The following is a 21,207-nucleotide window of genomic DNA, read 5'->3' on the forward strand; positions in this document are numbered from 1 at the left end:
CTGACACAACTCTATCAATAAAGTGAGCTACAAACTTGCCTAAATATTCTTCAAATTCCTGATAACTGTCAAGAAAACTCAGCTGAGAAATAATCTGAGAAAAAAATATCCAAATGTTTCTCACATTCTTTGCTATTGAGAAAAGATAAAAACCCTACATCTGGAATATAAAGGAGTCTTTAAAGGGACTTTCCCTTCCATTTTACCTCTATCTGCTCAGAAAGTGAGGGGAGGTATAAAAAATAAATTAAAACTAAACACAAGTAGTCAACCAAAAAACAAAAATTTGAGAGACTTTTATCATCTTGAAAAGCAAGCATTTTTCTTCAAAGGTCTGAATAAGTAGAAACTTAAGTTATGTGTGTGCATAAAAGCACAGATGGGAATACAGCACTTTCTGCGAGTTTTTATGATGGCATTCTAAGGATGCTTAGACTAATAAGCTGTGCTCTGAGAAGCCAAGTGACTTGGCCTCCATCCAGGATGGTAGGTAATATGGCTGTGACATCTGTCATCCAACTGAAGTTTAAGCTGGAGTTGAGTTTTAAGTTATTGCATATCCTCTACTTCCCTTGCAGTTCAAAGTGTATCCCTCTCCAAAAGACAACCTAAGTTGTTAGAGAACAAACTCCTTCGAGTCAACTTTGTAAGATAAAATTATATGGCACAGCTTCTAACAGCTTAAGAGGCTATGGCACCCTTGCATATTTTCTAATTCATTTTACAAATTTTATTTCAAAATATATATCAAATAAAGTGTAAGACCTTTGCTAATTGCCTACTTCCTTTCTTTTGTTATTTTCTTTGTTGAAATTGTTCTTCAGATGATACTTTGGCACTCAACACTGATGACTTTTAACTTGAACTGAGTAACAGAGGGTCCAAACGTGTATAAATATGCTTAAGATCACATCTGTGCCCAGCTACTTCCAACCTGAGAAAAATGACCAGACCAGCCCTGAAAACCAGTGTTGCAGAAGAGCTGGGGAAAGGGAAATTGGTGCATTACTTCTTTCTTTTTTCATGATGCTTATTGAATAATCTCTTCTATTTTGTATGTGACTGAAATTAAGAATGATTATATGATTTTTGATAAGCTATTTCTCCTATCCTGATTCCTCTATTTAAATCAGGGTAGATCAATGTCATGTATGTTGATTAGCATGGACACAAAGCAAAGGACACTTTAGGTAGCTGATTCTAGGCCCAGTGGTAAAGATTCCTTGGTGATATGGGTGGTGAAATATAAAGCACATTCACTAATTTTACATAATATAGAGAAATAATATCTTAGTAAAAGGAGGTAAAAATTGTAGAGGAACATGATGAGTATCCTTTAGTACCATTTCCAGCTTTCTGCCTCTGTAGTTTATGTTAAAAATGTATTGACTTAAAGGAGCATAATTTTAATGAGTTTGATTTTAAAAAATACATTATTTAAGAAGTAAGCCACACAATCTAAAATAAATATTTAATAAAATAATCTATATTATAAACATTTGACATAGGTTTTAAAACAATCTCAAAGTATTTACTGTCACTATTTTGATTCTTAAGAATCATTATGCTTATATTAAACTTCATAAGTATCTAACTGGCATGATATTTTAAAATAAATGATACAGAATCAAAACACCTCCTGCTATTAACATTTCTCATTTATTTTCAAGAACATTTATTTTTGTTTCATATCCCTACCTTCTGTCTGGAAGAAAGTAAATTTTAACATAAGGATTCCTTGGCCTCCCATCTTCCCTGGAAGGGAGATCCTTTGCTCCCAAAATTGTAACTATTAATTGGTGACCAACCTTGTCAAACCATAGTTTTATCTGAAAAGCAAAAATATTCATTTATCAGCTTAAACATTTACTAATATAACGTAATGTTTACATTCCCAATCTTTGCCCCATTCTCTTACACTAATATTAGCACAGAATATAAACTCACTTGGTAAATTGCAGTTAAGGTAAAAGGATATGCTATAATAACTTCAATGAACAGAGAAATTATTTCAGATATTTTAGTGTGATTGATAAATCACTTGAACTTTTTATAATCTAATTTGATAGCTTATTAACATGCACATAATAATTACACTACCATAACTAAGGACTTTATATAGGATTGCTTTGTGTCTACCTTTATGCAGGAATCACTGTAGTTCATTTTGGTTCCCCTACAATAGTGAGTTCAGAATAAGTGCTCAAAATGAATTGAATAGATAAGTTCCTTATATGGAATTCATAGGGAATTTTTAAGCAAATGTTTTATGTTATACCACAGCAAAGACCTTTCAAAAATTATAAGTAACTGGGAATTACTAGAAGCTTTAGTAAATCTACTCCTTAAGTTTGTATTTAAAACTGTAATAAATTCCCCTTTTAAATTACGCAGACATGAAGTCTTTTTTTTTGTTTGTGAAGCAAATGTATTTATCCTCAGAATAATAAGGGTATATTTTATAATTCGAGATGAGAAAATTAGAATAATTTGCCTATGCCATAATTAAGGATTAGAACTTCACATTCAGCTGCTGAATTCATTTGACTTAACAATTGTCACCTCCCACACACATACCTCACACTCCCACACCTAGCTAGTTGATTTTACCATATCAGGATCTATGATGACTATGGCTCTGATCCACATTCGGTTCAGAATTCAGCACATCTCTGACCACTATCTTGAAACTGAAATTGAATTGGAAATTTGGAATTTGGGAAAAAGTTCTATTTAGGTAATATGTATTTTTCATTTTATATGTGTATATATATATATATATGTGTGTGTGTGTGTGTGTGTGTGTGTGTGTGTATCCAATGGTTTGATTTTTTTCTTTTAACTTGGATTTACAATGTTTGTGGTAGTTTAAAAAACTTAAATATACATCTCATGTCAGTCCCTTCCTCTCTTCTCCAAAGCAGACAGTCAGCTCTGGGCCAGGCTCTAGGATATATAAATAAATTTAGACCATCTACATAAAAATCATACAAATAAATATATATATATGATATATCAGTAGTTCAGTTCCAATTCTAACATGGCTTTGTTGAGTCCCTCACTTCATATCTTAGAGAATGAGAGGCCGAGCAAGACTTTTAAGTCAGAAGACTAATGGCCCAGAAGAGTATATAAAATTATTTATACGCTTTTCTTTTTGGTCAAATGGAATTAGTCCTCAAACATTTAAATTTTAAAAATGATTATTACTTCTCTTTATGTTAAGTCCTTATGTTTAACGCAGGTATTACCTTGAGGCTGTGTAACAAAAAGCTTTCTGGATTGAGTTGATAAGTACAGACTCTAGACAAGTGTTTCTTAAACTGTGGTTCACAAAACTCCTGCAACAGTATTATCTGGAAAGTTACAAATTCCTGTGGCCCACCTTTCACTTACTGAATCAGAATGGGGCCCAGGGAATTTGCATTTTAACAAGTGCTCCAGGTGATTCTCATTGCCATTAAAGCTTGAGAACCACTGCCTTAGTCTAGGGGACCAGCAACCTGAAAAAAAAGCCTCTGACATTTAAACGGAAAAAACAGTTCAACACCTGAAACTAACACAACATTGTAAACTATACTCCAATATAAAAAATTTTTTAATTACTATAAAAAAAGAAAAAAAAGTTCAAATATTTGCTTGCCTGACAAAAGTAGAACAAAGATACAGATGAGGATAGATGGAAAAAAGAGACCATTCTGGCAAAAGATATGAGGGGGGAAAAAAAAGTAAGAAATACTAGAGTGTCTCATGTATGAGATGAAACAGGTGTTGTCAGAGAGCACCATGGTTCCTCTAAATTTGTGACCAAAACCACATTAATTTCTAATATTCTTTATTTTCTATATCAATAAAAAACTTATGGCTTTATTTTCCATGATATTAAAAAACTTATGAAAGGTTAAAAAATTGTTTTCCAATAAGCAGTACATTTAAAAAATAAAGAAAAAAGTATTATTAGACTAAGCTCATAGTTATTGGAGCAAATTATTGATTTCTGTGAGTTTGTTTTTTTTTTTCAGGGATTGAGACTACCTTTGCCGTCATTTCCACGGGCAATATTTTTGCTTCTTTAAAATCATTACAGGTAAACATTTAAGATATATGTTTCAAATGCCTGATAAATAGTATTATTTTTAGATTTTCTTATGCCATGGAAAACCAAAAAAGATCACTTATTAATAATATTCATTTCTCACACAGATATTAGGCATATGGCTTTCATATTTTCATATTAATACTGTACAGTTTATTAAATTATACTTTACAAATATATAAATATTAAAATAATATAGCTATGAAACAGGCACACTTTAATTTTACTGAGTTTTTAATCAAAATTATAACTTTTAATAAACTGTCAAACTGGGCATTTGATCAATAGCCTTAATTTTCATTTTATATTACAGGACTTGCATTGAAGTTTTTAATAGATATCCACTTCAAACTATCAAAAAAGAATTATTTTATTTGCTAGATTCTTTATCACATTCCTAAATATCTTCTCTGTGTTTTTTAAATGAATGATTAGAATATATCTGTTGATTCTTCAAAATAAAATGTGTTTCCACAATTCTAGGTATGATATACTTCTTATTTTACCTCATTTTCATTAATAAAAATCTTGATATCATTTTAATTGCTTTAATACAATTTCCATGTAACCACTTTTAAATTTCCCAAGCAGAACCTAAGTCTAAGTAAATATTTTACACTACATAGTGTTAACTAGAACAACTCCAATTTTTAAAATTTAAACTAAATTAGTATTAAAAACCAACAACAGCAACAACCAAAAAAAAAAACATGCAGCAAAGCAAGGAAAGCATAATACTACTTTAAAAAAAAAAAAAACTTTGTTGACATTACTTTACCAAATAAGGGTTTCCTAATGAAAAGAGGCAAACAACTTGTACCCAAGTATTACAGTAAAATTAAATGGAATTACAATTACAAAATGTAAACAAAATAAACCCAACACATTTTATTTGGATTGTGATTTTTGTTCTTTCAAAATAATATACTTTCCAAAAGTTGAAACTTATAAAAAATATGCATAAAATTCATAGTTTAGATAAGGTACAAATTTATTTGCCAATCTCCTCAAGGAGTTATTGCTTGGAAAATGCAAGAGAATGTAGATGTTAAGTGATATAATGAATGATTTAAAGAGACAGCAACCTTAGTGTAATAAAGGAAAATATCAACAGTATCAAATCAGCTATTTCTGTCAATATTACCAATGTAAGTAGAATCTACATTAAATGCCAACCAGAAACCTATGAGTTTCAGTATTCAGTCCATCATATAAAACCACTAACAAAGATTGTCTCTTTAAATTTTTATTGTATTTTAATCCCCATGCAGAATTTTACAAGCTGGCTCATAAAATGATTTGAAAGTCAATAATATGGTTTGGAGCAACACACCAAAAAAAGTTTTCCTACGCATTTTCCAAAAACATACAAATAAGGGTTAAAACACAACTTTAGTTTCTATCAGGCAGACAAGGCCTTTACCTGAACCCTAGGAACAAAAGGCGTTGTTCTTCTACTAAGGCTTTGGCTCTGGTAAGCAAAATTAAAGAAAAAAGCAATAAAACAAAACCAAAAAGGACAACACGCTGGAACTAAAAGACCAAAAGTAAAAAACACATACAACTATCCCTTAAGTACATTTTTCCATGAGAATATATATCTAAATTAAGTAGTTCAATGTAATGAATAAATTAATTTTCCCAAAATGCTTAAATAGATAAAAACTATGTAAAATCTTAGAAGTTTTAAATCAGGTTTTTAAATGTAATCAACATAACAGGAATTAAGACTGAATGTAAAATAATAGATTCGGGCTAATATATTCTGAAAGAATGAGTGTAAACGTAATACAAAGTCAAGATATTTCAAGTTTCACCCTTGAACACACAACATAGAAAATAATCATAGTCCAAGAAGAAGTCAGATGAAAATACATTATAGAATTATTAGTGAAAAGTCATCTGTAGAAGTAATGTTTCCAAAGGGACATACATGTAACTTTCCAAAGGGATAATATGGCTAACAAAAGTCTAAAAAACATTAGCCAAGTTGGCTTTAGCATTTCTTAAAAGAATAAACACAGAAAGATAAAAAGTGTGCTGGAACACACTGGAATAATTAGTTGATTCACACTTTAAGAATCTATAACAGGCTCTAGTACTTAAACATCATTTTCAGACATTTATTGTGTACCACCTGAGATAACACTGTTTAGAGCTAATCATACTTATTAATGACAATAATATCACATTTCTTTTTATTTATACAGTTCTTCATATTTTTTTAAGCCTTTACTGACAGTTACTGCAAGTTTATTGCCTCTAACAATGCTGGGAGGTAGTTGCTGTTATCTCCAGTATGCAGATGAGGAAACAGACATTTTAAAAAAGCTAGATAGACTTGCTCACACTCAACCAAAAAGTAAGATAGTGTAAAGGTAGAAAATAAAACCCTGGGACTTCTCTGGTGGTCCAGTGGTTAAGAATCTGCCTTCCAATGCAGGGGACGCGGGTTTGATCCTTGGTCCGGGAACTAAGATCCCACATGCCGCTGGGCAACTAAGCCCGTGCACCGCAGTTACTGAGCCCGCGCGCTCTAGAGCCCACTCGCCGCAACTAGAGAAGCCTGCACACCACAACTAGAGAAGCCCATGCGCTGCAACAAAGAGCCTGCACACTGCAACAAAGACCCAGCACAGCCAAAATTTTTTAAAAAAGAAAGAAAGCCCAGTTCTGACTAAATCATTCTATTTCAAATTCTTAGAATAAAATCAGATTTCTTTTTTTTTCCTCTTCTAACTTATTTTGTTTTCATTTTGAAACAGTTTCCAAAGATACCACAATCATCAGAATGTTGTGCCTTTATGTTAACAGTTAAAAGAGGAACAAAATCAGGTGCAAGTCTCTGTGTTTGGGAATGGATTTCAGGGCATTTAATCTTTGTTCTTTCACCAAGATTCCATCCCATTCCTCACATTTCTCATGGATGTCTCTCTTGTTTAATTAACAGCTGTATATAGTTAAAAGGCTTCAGACTTTTCCACTGCTACGTGGAAACAGATGATAGGTACTAGGAGGACTGTTGTCGAATTCAACGATCATCAGACAGACCCTGAAGATAGTTTAAGACATAAATCTAAAACCCAAAGGAAAGCAAACCTTAAAAGCAGACTATCATTCGATCATGAGTCATCTTTCTCTTCAAAAACCAAGACGATCTCAAGTCTAAGATGTCTTCCTTTTTGTGTGGAGACATTTCCAAAGGAAGAAAGGAGTGTTTAGATAAGGAGTGTTACTGATATCTGTCTGCATAACCCTAGATGGATAATTCTCTAGCCAATGGGTAAGGGATATATGAAATTCATAGAGATTAACTAGGCATGCTGAAGAAAAGGACAAACAAGTCACTCAATTTAGAAACAGATCTTTTTTTTCTTGCCTTCTCACCTGTCCTACCTGTTTTAGACCAAAAATATCAAGGTAATGAAAGGTTTTTGCAAATAAATATTACTTTATAACTAAAAGATTTATTTTGAAAGAAATAGTACTTTGAAATAAAGTAATCCTTTAAGGTAAACATTTTTGCATCTTCTAAAATGACCTCAAATGAGCAACTCACAGATTTTTTGAAATCAATTGTCTAAAATCTATGCCAGTTTAAACCTAATCTTCACCCGTAAGCTTATACATTAAACTTGGCTACGTAAACATAATTTGTTTTGTCAGCTTATTTTAAATTGAGGTGACATTAAAATAACACGCAATTAACCATTTTAAAGTGTACAATTCAGTGGCATTTAGTGCATCCACAATGCTGTGCCACCACCACCTCCCTCTAGTTTCAAAACTTTTTTATCACACCAGAAGAATATCCTGTACCTATTAAGTAATCAGTCACTCCCCATTTCCCCATTGCCCCAATTTCTGGCAACTACTAAGCTGCTTTCTATCTCTTCAGATTCTAGATATTTCATAAAGAAATGGTGAAGTATTATGTATCTCACTTCAATTTGTAATTAATATTAATTCATTTATTTTAAGCATGAAATATCTGATAATATCTATAACAATTCAGCCTCACACAAATGAAGAATTTGAATTTGTACACCACAATTTATTTTGTATTTTTAATGTCCTTCCTACTTTATACCACACTACTAACTTCAGGGCATTCCTTTTATGCAACGCTTCTAAAATAACAAGGTTGTAACAATGACATATAAAAGATAAAAGTTCAAAGAAAAACCTTTCATTTACAGAAAGTTTTAAAAAGACTATCGAGTTTCTAAGTAGATATAAAGGACACATGCCTATTCTTCAGTGACTTATTCCCTTTAAATGGGAATATAAAATGGATATGTACAATATTTACAAGCTCATCACTAAAAGTGGAGTCAGAAAAATATTAAAACAAAGTAACTTAGGGAAACATTGCAACCATAAGTCAGCCACAGACCCTGAAGTAAAATAAAATATGTTTGTCAATAAGAATTAATGTGTTCCTATAGAAAGAAAGAATTCTGAGCCATTCCTCACTTTGAAAAGAGTTAAAGGCTATATCTTATTTTAGCACTCTATCAAAAAATTAGTCAAAGGCTGTAAATTAATTTTAAAATATTGAGAGAATTACAAAAGTAATCCTCCAAAGAAGAAAACTGCTAAATTATGTTAGAACACAAATTTTAAAAAGAATCAAAATAAGGGAGTGCTGACACTGAAAGGCTAATATACAGTCCAGGTGTCATAAACCTGAGCTCATACTAATTTTCTCACCAACTACATTAATGGCACTTTCATAGTTATGCCCTGGAATAATAACAAGTAGCAGCACAATTCAAGCATGGAAAAGAAATAAATGGAATAATTTTTTTTAAGTCATCAAGAGCCTTGTGCATGAAAATAAATAACAATTCGCATTATACGTATATTATATATTTGAGAAAATATCAGTCTATGAACTGACATAAATATATTAGGAAGGTCCGCTCACATAATATACAAATGATCTTTGTTATCAGGCATTAGTAACGTCATGATTTTGTAAGTGAGCTAAGGGCCCAGGTAAAATCTCACCAAAAGCAAAAATACCCAAAGGTAGAATAGAAGGATATAGGAATCATAATGTTGCCTTGTGACTTCCTAGAAGTTTCCTCGAAGGATGATATTTGTGGACAAATATTTTCCCAACCTCTACATCATTAGAGCAAACCAAAATTGTCTCCAGTTGGCAGAAATGGGGTTAAATATAAAGGAAAATACTATATCCAAAAGGGTATCTTGCTTATGTCTTGCTGCATACAAAGAATGAACATAAAATTAAGTTTCATGAAGGTAAAATCCATGGCTATCTGTTCACTGTTGTATTCTCAGCTACTAGGATTATGACTGACCTGGGGAAAGATCTTAAAATACATTTCTTGAATTGATAATTGTAGCTTAATTTGGTAAAAATATTTTGGAGAAAAATTTTGGTAAAAGATTTCAAGAATCTTAAAACTTTTTTTTCTTTCATATTGTAATTTTACATCTGGAAAAGTTATCCTGACAAAGGAATTTTGTCCTAACAATATATGCAAGATTTATATTCAAGGATTTCCATGGCATCATTATTTAAAATACTATAAATTAGAAACAAGCAAGATATCCTATAATAGCAAATTAAGTTAAAATGGAGTATTAAATAGCTATTAAAATCATTTTAGGAGGAATTTTTAAAGAAAAATGTTTAAAGGAAAAGTACACAATATATTACTAGTGAAAAAGCAAGTTTCAAAATAGTATACACAGATTTATTACAGTTTTGTTTAAAACTTTATATGCATGTGAATGATTATGTTTTAGTGGCAAGATTACAGGTGATTTTTATTTTTTATTTATTTATCTGTGCTTTCTAGATTTACCAAAACAAATATGTATTATATTTATAAACATTTTCTTGCTGGAACATACTCCTTCTGAGTCATTAAAAAATGATAAAATGGTACTCATTTTAAATTACAGTTATATGGATTTTAAACCAACATCACTTATAAATACAAATACCCATACTTTTAAGTTTATATTTCCCCCAAATATTTAACAGTCTTACCTTTCTACCATATTCACTTTGAACCATGATGAAAAGTAGTTGAATTTGAAATCTGTCTAAATGCCTGCACTATCCTCCTCAATCTCCCCTCCTAGTCCAATTTCTAATACAGCCTTGGGATTTCAAAAGAAGCAACAAAGTGGTACCTACTTATTATGGAAGTCTAACTTCTGCTCCCTCATCCACCAACTGAAGCCAACTACATACACACACACACACACAGATTTATTTATATACTGGCATCATCAGCCACCCAGAGCATTATTTATAGGTGGAATATTTAAAGGGAGCCACAATTAAAAATAAAAAAAGCTAAGATTTATAGCACTTTCTAAAATGGTGGAAGAAAATACACATATATTCGTAAACATAAATGACAACATCTGCGCTGTCAATATATGTAAGAGAATAAGTAAAAAGATGCTACTTATTATGGAAAATGGAAAAAACACCACTGTCCTCAAATGAAAAAGTTCACTCTGTTTATGAAAGAGAAAGGAAAAGAAAGTAATAAAGAGAAGAAATTCATTTTAGTAAGACATTTACAATCTCCTAATAGTATCTCATCTTTCTTACATAGCTTTTCTGTTATTACCGCTTTTGTGATCAAAGTAGTCCCAGAACAGACGTATCTAATGACTTTTACTAAGTTAATTCAGCTTATACTTCCTGTATCTCCATTTAATTAATGAAAATTCTTCAGAAAAATCAAACACTTCTCCTTCCTCCAGAAAATAAAAGGAGAAATTTTGTACCTGATTTAACAAAAAGCTAGAAATTACTCTTAAAATATCAGCCCAAGAATAGTTTAGTTTTTAACTATAACATTAACAATTATCCAAAATTCAACGTCTGAATTTTGAGACTCTAAATAGTTTTTAATAGTCATCAAATTTTAAGTTTAGTAACTCATCAGAATTAGTGTCAATATTAACCTGTTTGTTTCTAAAATATAGGTGGATAAATTTTAATATTTTAAATTTTAGAAATTAATAAAATGTGAGAGCCTGAATTTGCAAAGCTCTTCTAATATGGGTATATGATGGTTAACTGAATTTTTAACTTTTATTATAAAATGTTCAAATTAGGGATCACTTAATATGAAATCTACCTGATACACTCAGTAATCTATTATATATGTCCCCATTTACTTAGTTGAGCAAAAATCATGACCTTGAATTTTGGAAAAATATTACTAAGGTGAAAAAGGTTTTAGATAGCATCACAAATTCTAATTCTCATTAAATTCCAGAAAATCTAACTCTAATAAAGAAAGCACTCTGATAGATAATTATAATTAAATTTAAATTAATTAAAATTACTAAGAATGAGAAAGTTGATGGTTAAAAGCACAATTATATTCTAAATAGAACTTGGTTTACAAAACAAATACCATCATATAGTAAAAACACTACTTGATATTCCAAAAAGAGAAATTAATCTAGTGATTACATACTGAAAGTTGTCCAGATAAGAACTGTGGAACATCCCTCAACATGCCAGGACTCATGGGAGATGTAACGGAAATAGAAGGACGATCCATTTTTTGAGATTCAAATGAGCTAGAACCTGAAATGGTAATTATACATAAAGAATAATAACAATGGCTCTTCATTAGTATTTAATAATCTTTACCATATATCTTTTATTTTTAATGCCCACAAAATGCCATTATATACATCATTTTCTTAGCCACAATGTTCCAGATATACTTAGAGGGGTTTTTTAAAGCATAAGTGCAGCTTAGGGATTCTCTCAAGGCCAAGGGTAAACCATCTTCTGTGCCAATTATAGTAGAGACAGACCTCAGAACTTAGTTACTTCATCTGTTGTGGGTACTAAACTCATATCTTACAATAACACACCAGGAAAAATTTAAAATAGAAACTTAGGGAGGAAAAACCAAAACCTAAATCAATAAAGCAACTCAAAGATGGTCTAAACTTGTAATGTTAAAACCGTAAATACTAGAATGTTAACTGTGAAAAGTTTTCAGGAAGTGATTTTTAACCATATCTGGAAGAATATAATAAATTAGATGGGCAAAAAGGAAGTGAGGGGCTATGAAAAAAAGATACAGAAGAGCAGAAGAAGCAGAACTTCAATACCCAGAAGTTATACATATGAATTTATTTGTATGGAGGGGAAGGAACAAATTGGAAGTGAATAAAAATGGGGCAAATGAGATACTAACAGAATTAAATGCCTGGAATTCTGGGCTACAAATTTTGGCACTAATAAAATATCCATGTTAAACTTTTATGAGTAAGGTAATAAAAACTGCATTTGAGGAAGATGTCTTTACCATCTTTTTAAAGTGTAGACTGAATTGAGTGAGATGGAAAACAGTTAAGAACAAGTGGAATTCAATAAAATAATAACAGGAATGACTAGAAAATGGAATGGAAAGAAAGAATTGAGGCAATATTACAAAATTAGAAAATGAGGACTCAGAAACTAATTAGATATAAGAGATAAACGAAAAAGGGGGGAAAACATGAAGATTTCAAGTCCTGTAACCAGATATGGAGACAAGAAAGTCCCCTATGTTTCTGTCTTGTTCTCTGCACAGGACAGTGCTGATACTCCCTGGGCTGTAGAACACTGGAGAAGTCCTGTGTGTCAGGGAATGGCCGGAGAAGTTAATTTGGAACCTGTCACAGTGACCCTGTGACACCTCAGAGACATCCGAGGGGAAATGTAAAGCAGGTAACAGGATATGTGGATGGGACCAAATGTTGAGTAGATAATTAGTGTTAGAAATTAAACTGCAAAGTGTGTCCCTAATTGGAGGCCCAAATGGATAAAATTCGCTTCTAGCAAGAGTATAGTGTAAAATGAAAGGGGAAACTGCAAGCCTTGGGATCAGAAGTAATGGTGAAACCTTAAATAGTATTTAGAACTGGAAAGAATGCTGCCTTTATACTAGGAAATAAGCCAAGTTTTCTATATGGTAAGCTTCGAGTAACAGGAAGACACTTAGAACATATTCTTTAAACATCCAGGGATGAAGGGACAATGATAGATCATTTTGATAATGTAAATTTAGGAGTCATATGGCAATTAAAACCATATGAAAAGAAAAATTTACTGAGGAACTAAAAACAGAAGGTTAAGAATTGGGCCTTGGAGAAAGCTATTCTTCAACTTTTAAAGCATAAATTAATTTGAGAAAGGACCCTTGTCCTTATAGGAACAATTTTGGAATTGTAGCCGAGAGGCTTTTCAAATAGCTATAATAAGATAAAGGATTCCACACTGCTCACACAATATCTGAGTGATATGACATAAGTGAATGAAAATTTTACCTACTTCATAGATTGCTGTGAAAACTAAGTGGGATAGTGTAGGTACAACATCTAGCACAGTTCCAGGCACTTATGATGATGATATTATTATATATAATAATTATTATCATTATGTTAGTACTTATAGTTTTATGTGATCATGATATTATTTTGGATAAAATGATTTAGCAACTAGCCAAAAGTACTAAATCAAATAGGTCATACAATCATATTTTAAAGTTTAGAGCTATGCCATTCCAAAAGGATTTCACCTCTCTGGTAAAGATTTTTTTTTTTAATTTATACTCATAATTGTAATATAAATGTAAAAAAAAAATAACATCTATTTTAACAGTACATTCTCAATTGTTGTGTGTCTAGAGAATCCAACCACTTCTCACCACCTTCACTGCGCCCACCATGGTCTAAATTACCATAATCTCACCAAATACTAAAATAGTCTTCTCACTGGTTTGTCTGCTTTCGCTCCATTTAATCTATTTTCAACATAGTAGCCTGATTTTAAAACATAAGTTTCTTCTCAAAAACATCCTATGTAGCTCTTGATTTCCCTTAGAGTAAAAGCCAAAGTCTTTACAGTGCCTTATAAAACCTATGCAGTTTGGCTTCCCATTACTTCCCCGTCCTCCTTCCTGCCATTCTTCCCCTTGCTCACTCTTGCAGCCACAACAGCCTTTTTCCTTTTTCTTAAATGCACCGTAGGCTTTCCTGCCTTAGAGACATTGAACCTCTGGTCCTTGTTCCTGGAGAGCTTTTCCCTCAGATCGCCACTCTTTCAAATCTTGCTCCAATCCTTCCTTCTCAATGTCTATCCTGATCAATGTATTTCAAACTGCAACCCTCCTTCTCTCTTCTTTCACAACATGCTTTACTCTCAATCAATCAACAAACTTAATTCATTGGAAAAAATTCATTTGCTTAGTATCTGAAATAGTACTCAAACACAAGTAATAAAAAGTGTCTAGGGCTTCCCTGGTGGTGCAGCAGTTGAGAATCCGCCTGCCAATGCAGGGGACACGGGTTCGGGCCCTGGTCTGGGAAGATCCCACATGCAGCGGAGCAACTGGGCCCGTGAGCCACAACTACTGAGCCTGCGCGTCTGGAGCCTGTGCTCCGCAACAAGAGAGGCCACGATAGTGAGAAGCCTGCGCACCGCGATGAAGAGTGGCCCCCGCTCGCCGCAACTAGAGAAAGCTCTCGCACAGAAATGAAGACCCAACACAGCCAAAAATAAATAAATTAAAAAAAAAAAAAAAGTGTCTATATACTTAATGTTATTTTAACTTATATGTCTATTGTTCCATTACTACTCTGTTAAATCAGAACTATTACCCCATTTTCTCAAAATATAAATTAGAATATATGTAATTATTCACTAGATTGTCCCAAGCATTCCCTTCATTTACTGAGGATTAGTTTACAAAGCAGTAAATTTTAAAATTAGGTGAAATTTGGGGAGGGGGTGAAATTTTGGGGAGTGATGATATGTTCATTATTTTTTATTATGATAATGGATTCACATGTATATCAAAGCTTACCTAATTGTGTACTTTAAATACATTCATTTTATAGTAGCATACCTTAATAAGGCTATCTAAAAATACACAGTAGTTAAGACAGTGTGGTTTAAAAAAACCATCTTAAAATATTATAGACTTTTGTACTTTTTTCCACAATAACATGAAATAATACTAAATTTTCCATCTTTATATGACTACATACTTGATAACAACACTATTATATTTCTTACTTTGTATTAATAGATTAAAGACTTCATTTGACCCCTGATGATGAACGACTTTATTAATAACATTTTCTTCTAAAATAAATGAAACTTACTGGACTCCAGTTGTGCGTGTGTGCTATCAGGTATTCGAGGTATATCTCTGAAATGACAGAAAAAGAAAAAAAACAAGAAATTGTTTCAACAAATAGTAGCAACTGCTATTTTGATCATTATCAAACTATATTATAACAGGACAATGTAAAATGGACAAAATTGTGTATCATAGCAGCGCTATATAAATACAGAAAAAAATAAGTCGTAGTACTTTTTGCTAATAAAAGTGTTCTGGGCTAACCCTATTACTTAAAAGGAATTAAAACTCATATGCATTTAGAGCAAATTTGTAAAAATATATACTTTATTTCCTATGTGCTTCACTACACAATTATCCATTCTAAAAAATTTCTATATTCAACAGGGTACGTTTTATAGATATATTTTAATTATATTCTACTCTTTTACCTGCTGTTGTTCAAATCAGAACATTGAAATTCAAATAAAATATCACCAAAACAAAAGTTAAAATATTCAGATTGTCATTGAAATTTTTTAAACATAATAATTCTACTGAGAAAAATGCAAACATGTTTCTTATTGGACTTAACATAATTACCTTGTAACTGCATTTACACCAAAAGTATGTACATTTTTGTTTGAGATTTGCCAGGAGGGGTATATATTAATGGTTAAGCTCATTCAGAAAACTGCATCAAAAATATTTAAGACATTAAACAAAAATATGATTACAGCATCCTTTAACACCAAGAAATGTATTTGATTAATACCTTAAGCTGATACAGTACGGTTTTACCACATTACAAAACTATGAAAAGACAAAATATAAAATAGATGTAATTTCATGTGACAGATTGGAACATAGTACAACAAATTATATTTATCGCCAACTTAAAAAGTCAATGAGTAATTGACATTTGCTTATTTTTTATGTTATCTTAAAGATGTTGTTTTTCCTTAAACAGTTGCCACCATCTAGGAATAGAATGCCCTAATTAAGCCCTCTCTTTTTTATATGAAATCTCCATTTTGGAAAAAATATATAAAATTCATAAAATATAGTTGATTCTCATATTTACAATGTAGAGAACCATAGCTTATGAAACTTCTTTTGAAAGTAATTGTTACTATAGTTCCCTTCCACTAATCCTTTTTTCCATTTCCTGAGCTACTAAGATAATAAAAATAATACACCTAAATATCCCTTCTTTTGTAATTAACTGTATATTCTAGCATGATCAGATAAAAAGATGTCATGATTTTTGGTGAGGTATTTTTTGTAAAGGAGAAAAAAGCATTGTCCTCAAAATAATTTAGTTTTATAAAGCAATCAGACATTATTGGATTGCACATTACAAATTATTTAATAGTAGTCAACTTTATACATGTATAAAGTATTCAAACCAACTCACCCAATAGGTCTTGAAACAACAAGCTCCACTTGTGGTTCAGGTTTGGATTCCAGGATGATGTTATATACTTCTTCAAATGTGGCTCCTTGCAATAGTCTTCCATTCCATTCTAATACTTCATCACCTACAGTGTGTGTCAGTAATGATAATCTTAGAAAGAAAAACTAATCCCATAAAACGCACTCGAAACAAAAGCAGTCTCAAACTGCGATTAATTTTGTAGAACAAAATCAGCTTTATGGAATAAGAAACATACTGAGAACAGCTCCAGTGGCATAAAATTTGATGACCAGGATGATTAGTGTATTTCACACAAAAGGACAAGGAAGGGTCAGAGGAAAAGATTACATAAAAGTTGTATCTGTGATTTCTAGAATTTTCTCAATGGTGTCTTGTCCCTGAATAGTTGTTAGTTGTTTTCCTTGCAAGGGGAAGAAAGCTGGGAACAACCTATGTCTCCAACTTGGTGACATCACTCTTGTCTCTGTGATTTCTCAATACAAATTCCAGTTCTAGAAACTATTAAGATAAGTTGCCTCTTTGAAAATTTTATAACTCTGTATTCTAGGATTCTCAATATACATGCAGCTGAGCACCTTGTCTAAACTCTTTTGTAAAAAGCTTAATACTAAGCATCTCACTGAATCCTCTCCAAGGCACTCAAGGATCTCTTCAATAGTATCCATTATCAAAGAGATAAGGAGTGACACATTTCAGGAAATATGTATTTATCCATGAAGTTTGTTTCCTAAATTATATTGGAAGTTCTTCAAAAGAAATAGGAAGGCTTATGGGAAACAAATTAGGTTAATCTAATCCTAGATACAGACTAGGAATATCCATCAGCAAAAAAATAAGATCAGTAAATATAAAAATATTTTTATCTAATGTGACTCAAGAACTAGTAGTTACAACTTTCCATTAATGAATAAAGATGAATATAAGTTAAATGAACTTTTTATTACCGGTGAAGTCACTTCTAAATGAGGATAACTTTTTCATAACTACTCAAGTTTAACAGTTTAAATGTAAATAAAGATTGAAACCTACCTGGTCTAAGATGTCCTACAGTATCAGCTAAACTTCCTTTTTTAACTTTGGTAATAAATGCACACAGCCGACCTGATTCAGTCATCTTTCCTCCTACAACCTGTTTAAAAGAAGAAAATGTTAAAACAAGCATATTTCTCAAATGAACACAGCTGAAGATTCAAGTAAAAAATAACTAGACAATTTGCAGGTTTTGAAACTATAGTTTAATATGCTAAAAATAATTTTTAAATAATATAGTGTTACTAATAGGAACTGAGTACATGCCCCAAGTGTGGACTCTACATATTCCAAATGTTTAACAATTTTATCAATTATTTGTTGAAAATGTTTCATACCTTAGAAACAACTTAACGATTTATAATTTTTGCCTTTATTACAGAATTCTTACTTTTGTCATTTCTAAAAACTTATTACAGTAATACATAATTATATTAACATTTCTAGTTATAGATGTCAAATGTCATAATATATATTTTGTTACTTTTACTATAATTATCATATCTTCTAAAAATTTTATTAGTTGGTAATATTTGGGCATATTGATAACGTGCATGATGATCATGATGATTCATTTTTCCTGAGAAAGTTACAAAATATACCTAATCTCATCAGAATTAATGTAAACCTTAGATCATCTGCATCCCAATTTTTCTGTTTTTACCTTTCTATTAATACATGTCTTTCAGAAAAAGAAAAAACAAAGGTTGGCAATAATGCTGTGAAGTCATATGTGTAGCTATAAGACTGGCCTCTTAAAAATTAATGCTCTGATTCTCATTAACTACCATTCAATCAATAAATCAACTTTATAGCAAGTTAAACAAATAATAGTAACCAACTTCATTGACTAGAATAGTTTTTTTCCTCTTCTAAATTGACTGAACAACACAGAATTCAAAAATCATTGATTTATCTTATTCCGTGTATTTAGTCCCCAGTTGCAGTGAATTACACTCAGTTGCAGTTCAGTTAATATTAACTCATTATTCTTATGTTTGGTTCTGAAAATTATATATATAGATATTATGGGCTGAAATCCCTGTGTTAATATTTTTAAAGTTTCTTGGCTTGATAAACTTTAATAATAATAATTATACTGATTATATTATTATTGAAATCTCAGAGTGCCAGGCACTGTACTAAATGTTTGTATACTGCTTTATTTAGTCTTATTAGATAATAATTCAGTAAGTATTATTATCTCCATTGCACAGATGAGGAGTCTGAGGTTGAGAGGTTTAGTTACCTAACGTTATGTAGCTAGTAAATGCTATAACTAGAAATCAAGCCAAGACTTTTCAACCTCTATACTACACTGCTCTAACAGTATACTGGGCAGATCTGGATTTAATTCTCATCTTCATCACCATCTTTAAGACCATGGGCAAGTTACGACACCTCTCTAAGCTTATTTCTTATCTGTTGTGAGTGTTAATAAAATGATAGATATAAAGTGCTCAGATGAGTGCCAACTGCATGGCAACCAGCCAATAGGTGATGCTCAATTGTATTTACAACCAAAGTTTTCAAATATCTCTCACTTACTGGAATCCACACAACTACTTCTGTAGCAATGGCTTAACTCTAAAACATTTACTCTCTTCGCATTTCAGCTTTTAATTCACCTTATAGATGCACAAAAAATAAACAGAGCTTTCTTTGGTGTACTTACCAAATAATTATCTGGTATTTTACAGTAAAATATAAATCAATATTTATATTAAATCTCCTAACATAAGTATTTTTGAGTTTCCAGACTTCAAACACTATTCTCTCTCTCTCTCACACACACACACACACACACAAACGCATACACAGTTTGCTACTCTAATACAAAAATTATATTCCTATGTAATATGTAATACATATATTTCCCAAGTTTGTACATTTAATAATTGAATGAAGCTATCATTTTAAAAGAATATAAACACATATATAGACTTAAAGGACAAACTATAGGTAAAATAAGTTTGAAGAACTCAAGTATGTAACTCAAGTTCTATTTTCCAAAATTATATAAATAAGTATTATTGTAGAATAATGGCAACTTCTTAAATAATACTTGGAAAATGAAAAGGTTTTGGGTAATGAGTGCAAATATTTAGGAATTCTTGAAAATAGAAAAAACCCCCACTAAATTGGTATAGTTATTATATCTTTTGCTTTTCTGATAAATCTGTAAAGGAGTATAGAGCAACATCTCATATATTTCATCACATACCTTCAAGCCAAGCATTGCTCCTGAATCTCGAGGTACACTTCCATCTTTTAAACGCTTATTTAATAAAATGCGACCAATTAAACGATCTCCATCTTTAGATGGCTGCCACGTCACAGGGTGCTGACATATTGCATCAATAAACACAAAATTAATGTTATTTTATGATAAATGACCCCTTAGTGTGTAATCTTTCTAAACTTCCAACTTCCAAAGTGTTATGATTACACAAACCAGTTTTCATTCAAAACATTGATCAAAAGGGTTTACTAGATTATGTTTATAACCTCATTTTAATAATCTCAAGTTTTTTCAAAATCCAGTTACTGCAAATTCTAACAGTGCTCTGACACAATATTGAAGTTCTATAGTTCTACAAAATCTGAGAAATCTTGAAAGTACATGCAAACTCTAATTATCTACACACTGAAGATTAAAAATTCACAAGCAGAAAAGAGACTGCAATTCTATGCACTCGAACTCATTTAAAAATGAGAATTTAATCTTCAAACACTTTTGGAAGACTTTGAAAGACTTTATTACAGTAAAAGTTAAAAGGTCACACTATATTAAAACATGAATTTGAACCTCTGATGAGGGCTTTCTTGAAGTAGGTTTCTAGATTAAAATTACTAAAAATACACAAGCTCCAGTAACTTTCCAAATGAACGTGCATGGGAGAAACAGGCCTAATTCTAAGGTGATGATAGATTATATTTCTCACTTTTTGGAGGTTCCTTGATTCTTTCAGGTCTCTAATCTATTTAGCAAATTAATTTTATTTGATAATTCAATGGTATCCATTGTTAATAACGTTGAAAATATTAGTAGTTTATCTCAGGGCAGAACCAAGCCTTTTATAAATCATGATACCATTCCATTATGAATCATATATCAAATAACAAAGTAAATGATTTGTGTAATCACAGTTTCACAGTTATCTGAAAGTAACATGCACATCTTCATGCAAAATTTAGCAGGCAAAAGACAAGTTCCAGTAAATCACATCTATATGGTAAAAAGATTCAAAAGTCTCACTATACTAAAAGCAAAATAATAAATACCAAAGCAGATGGCAATGGTTCTAATACTAATTAATACTACACTAAAATGCTATGACAATAAAACAAAAGAGAAAAATGACAGTGAAAGGGAAAAAAGAAAAACAACTTTTTCTGTGCAAACAGACCCAATCATCTCCCTTTTGCCTGGGATTCAAACTGTTAATAATTTAATTTTCATCCCAAGGAAAATATATGCAAGCAATCAAATAAGTCAATCCAAAAAAATT

General features: G+C 31.4%; 1 protein-coding gene across 26 annotated transcripts in view; it reads right to left on the bottom strand.

Annotated features, from left to right (window-relative positions):
- RIMS2 (regulating synaptic membrane exocytosis 2) overlaps nucleotides 1-21,207 on the bottom strand; it is a 590,702-nt gene that overhangs the window by 252,977 nt on the left and 316,518 nt on the right. For 21 of the 26 annotated variants that reach the window (XM_082364215.1, XM_082364218.1, XM_082364205.1 and 18 more), the window contains 6 exons: nucleotides 19,920-20,039; nucleotides 17,696-17,795; nucleotides 16,646-16,769; nucleotides 15,272-15,318; nucleotides 11,581-11,693; nucleotides 1,699-1,829 (listed from right to left, as the gene is read on the bottom strand). In XM_082364215.1, the coding sequence (XP_082220341.1) occupies nucleotides 1,699-1,829; nucleotides 11,581-11,693; nucleotides 15,272-15,318; nucleotides 16,646-16,769; nucleotides 17,696-17,795; nucleotides 19,920-20,039 (635 nt within the window). Of the gene's footprint in view, nucleotides 1-1,698; nucleotides 1,830-5,519; nucleotides 5,568-11,580; nucleotides 11,694-15,271; nucleotides 15,319-16,645; nucleotides 16,770-17,695; nucleotides 17,796-19,919; nucleotides 20,040-21,207 lie in introns of all 26 variants that reach the window. The other 5 variants (XM_082364194.1, XM_082364219.1, XM_082364198.1 and 2 more) reach the window with 1 other exon arrangement.

Source organism: Balaenoptera borealis (assembly GCF_965194805.1).
Source record: "Balaenoptera borealis genome assembly, chromosome: 17".
Lineage (NCBI taxonomy): Eukaryota > Metazoa > Chordata > Mammalia > Artiodactyla > Balaenopteridae > Balaenoptera > Balaenoptera borealis.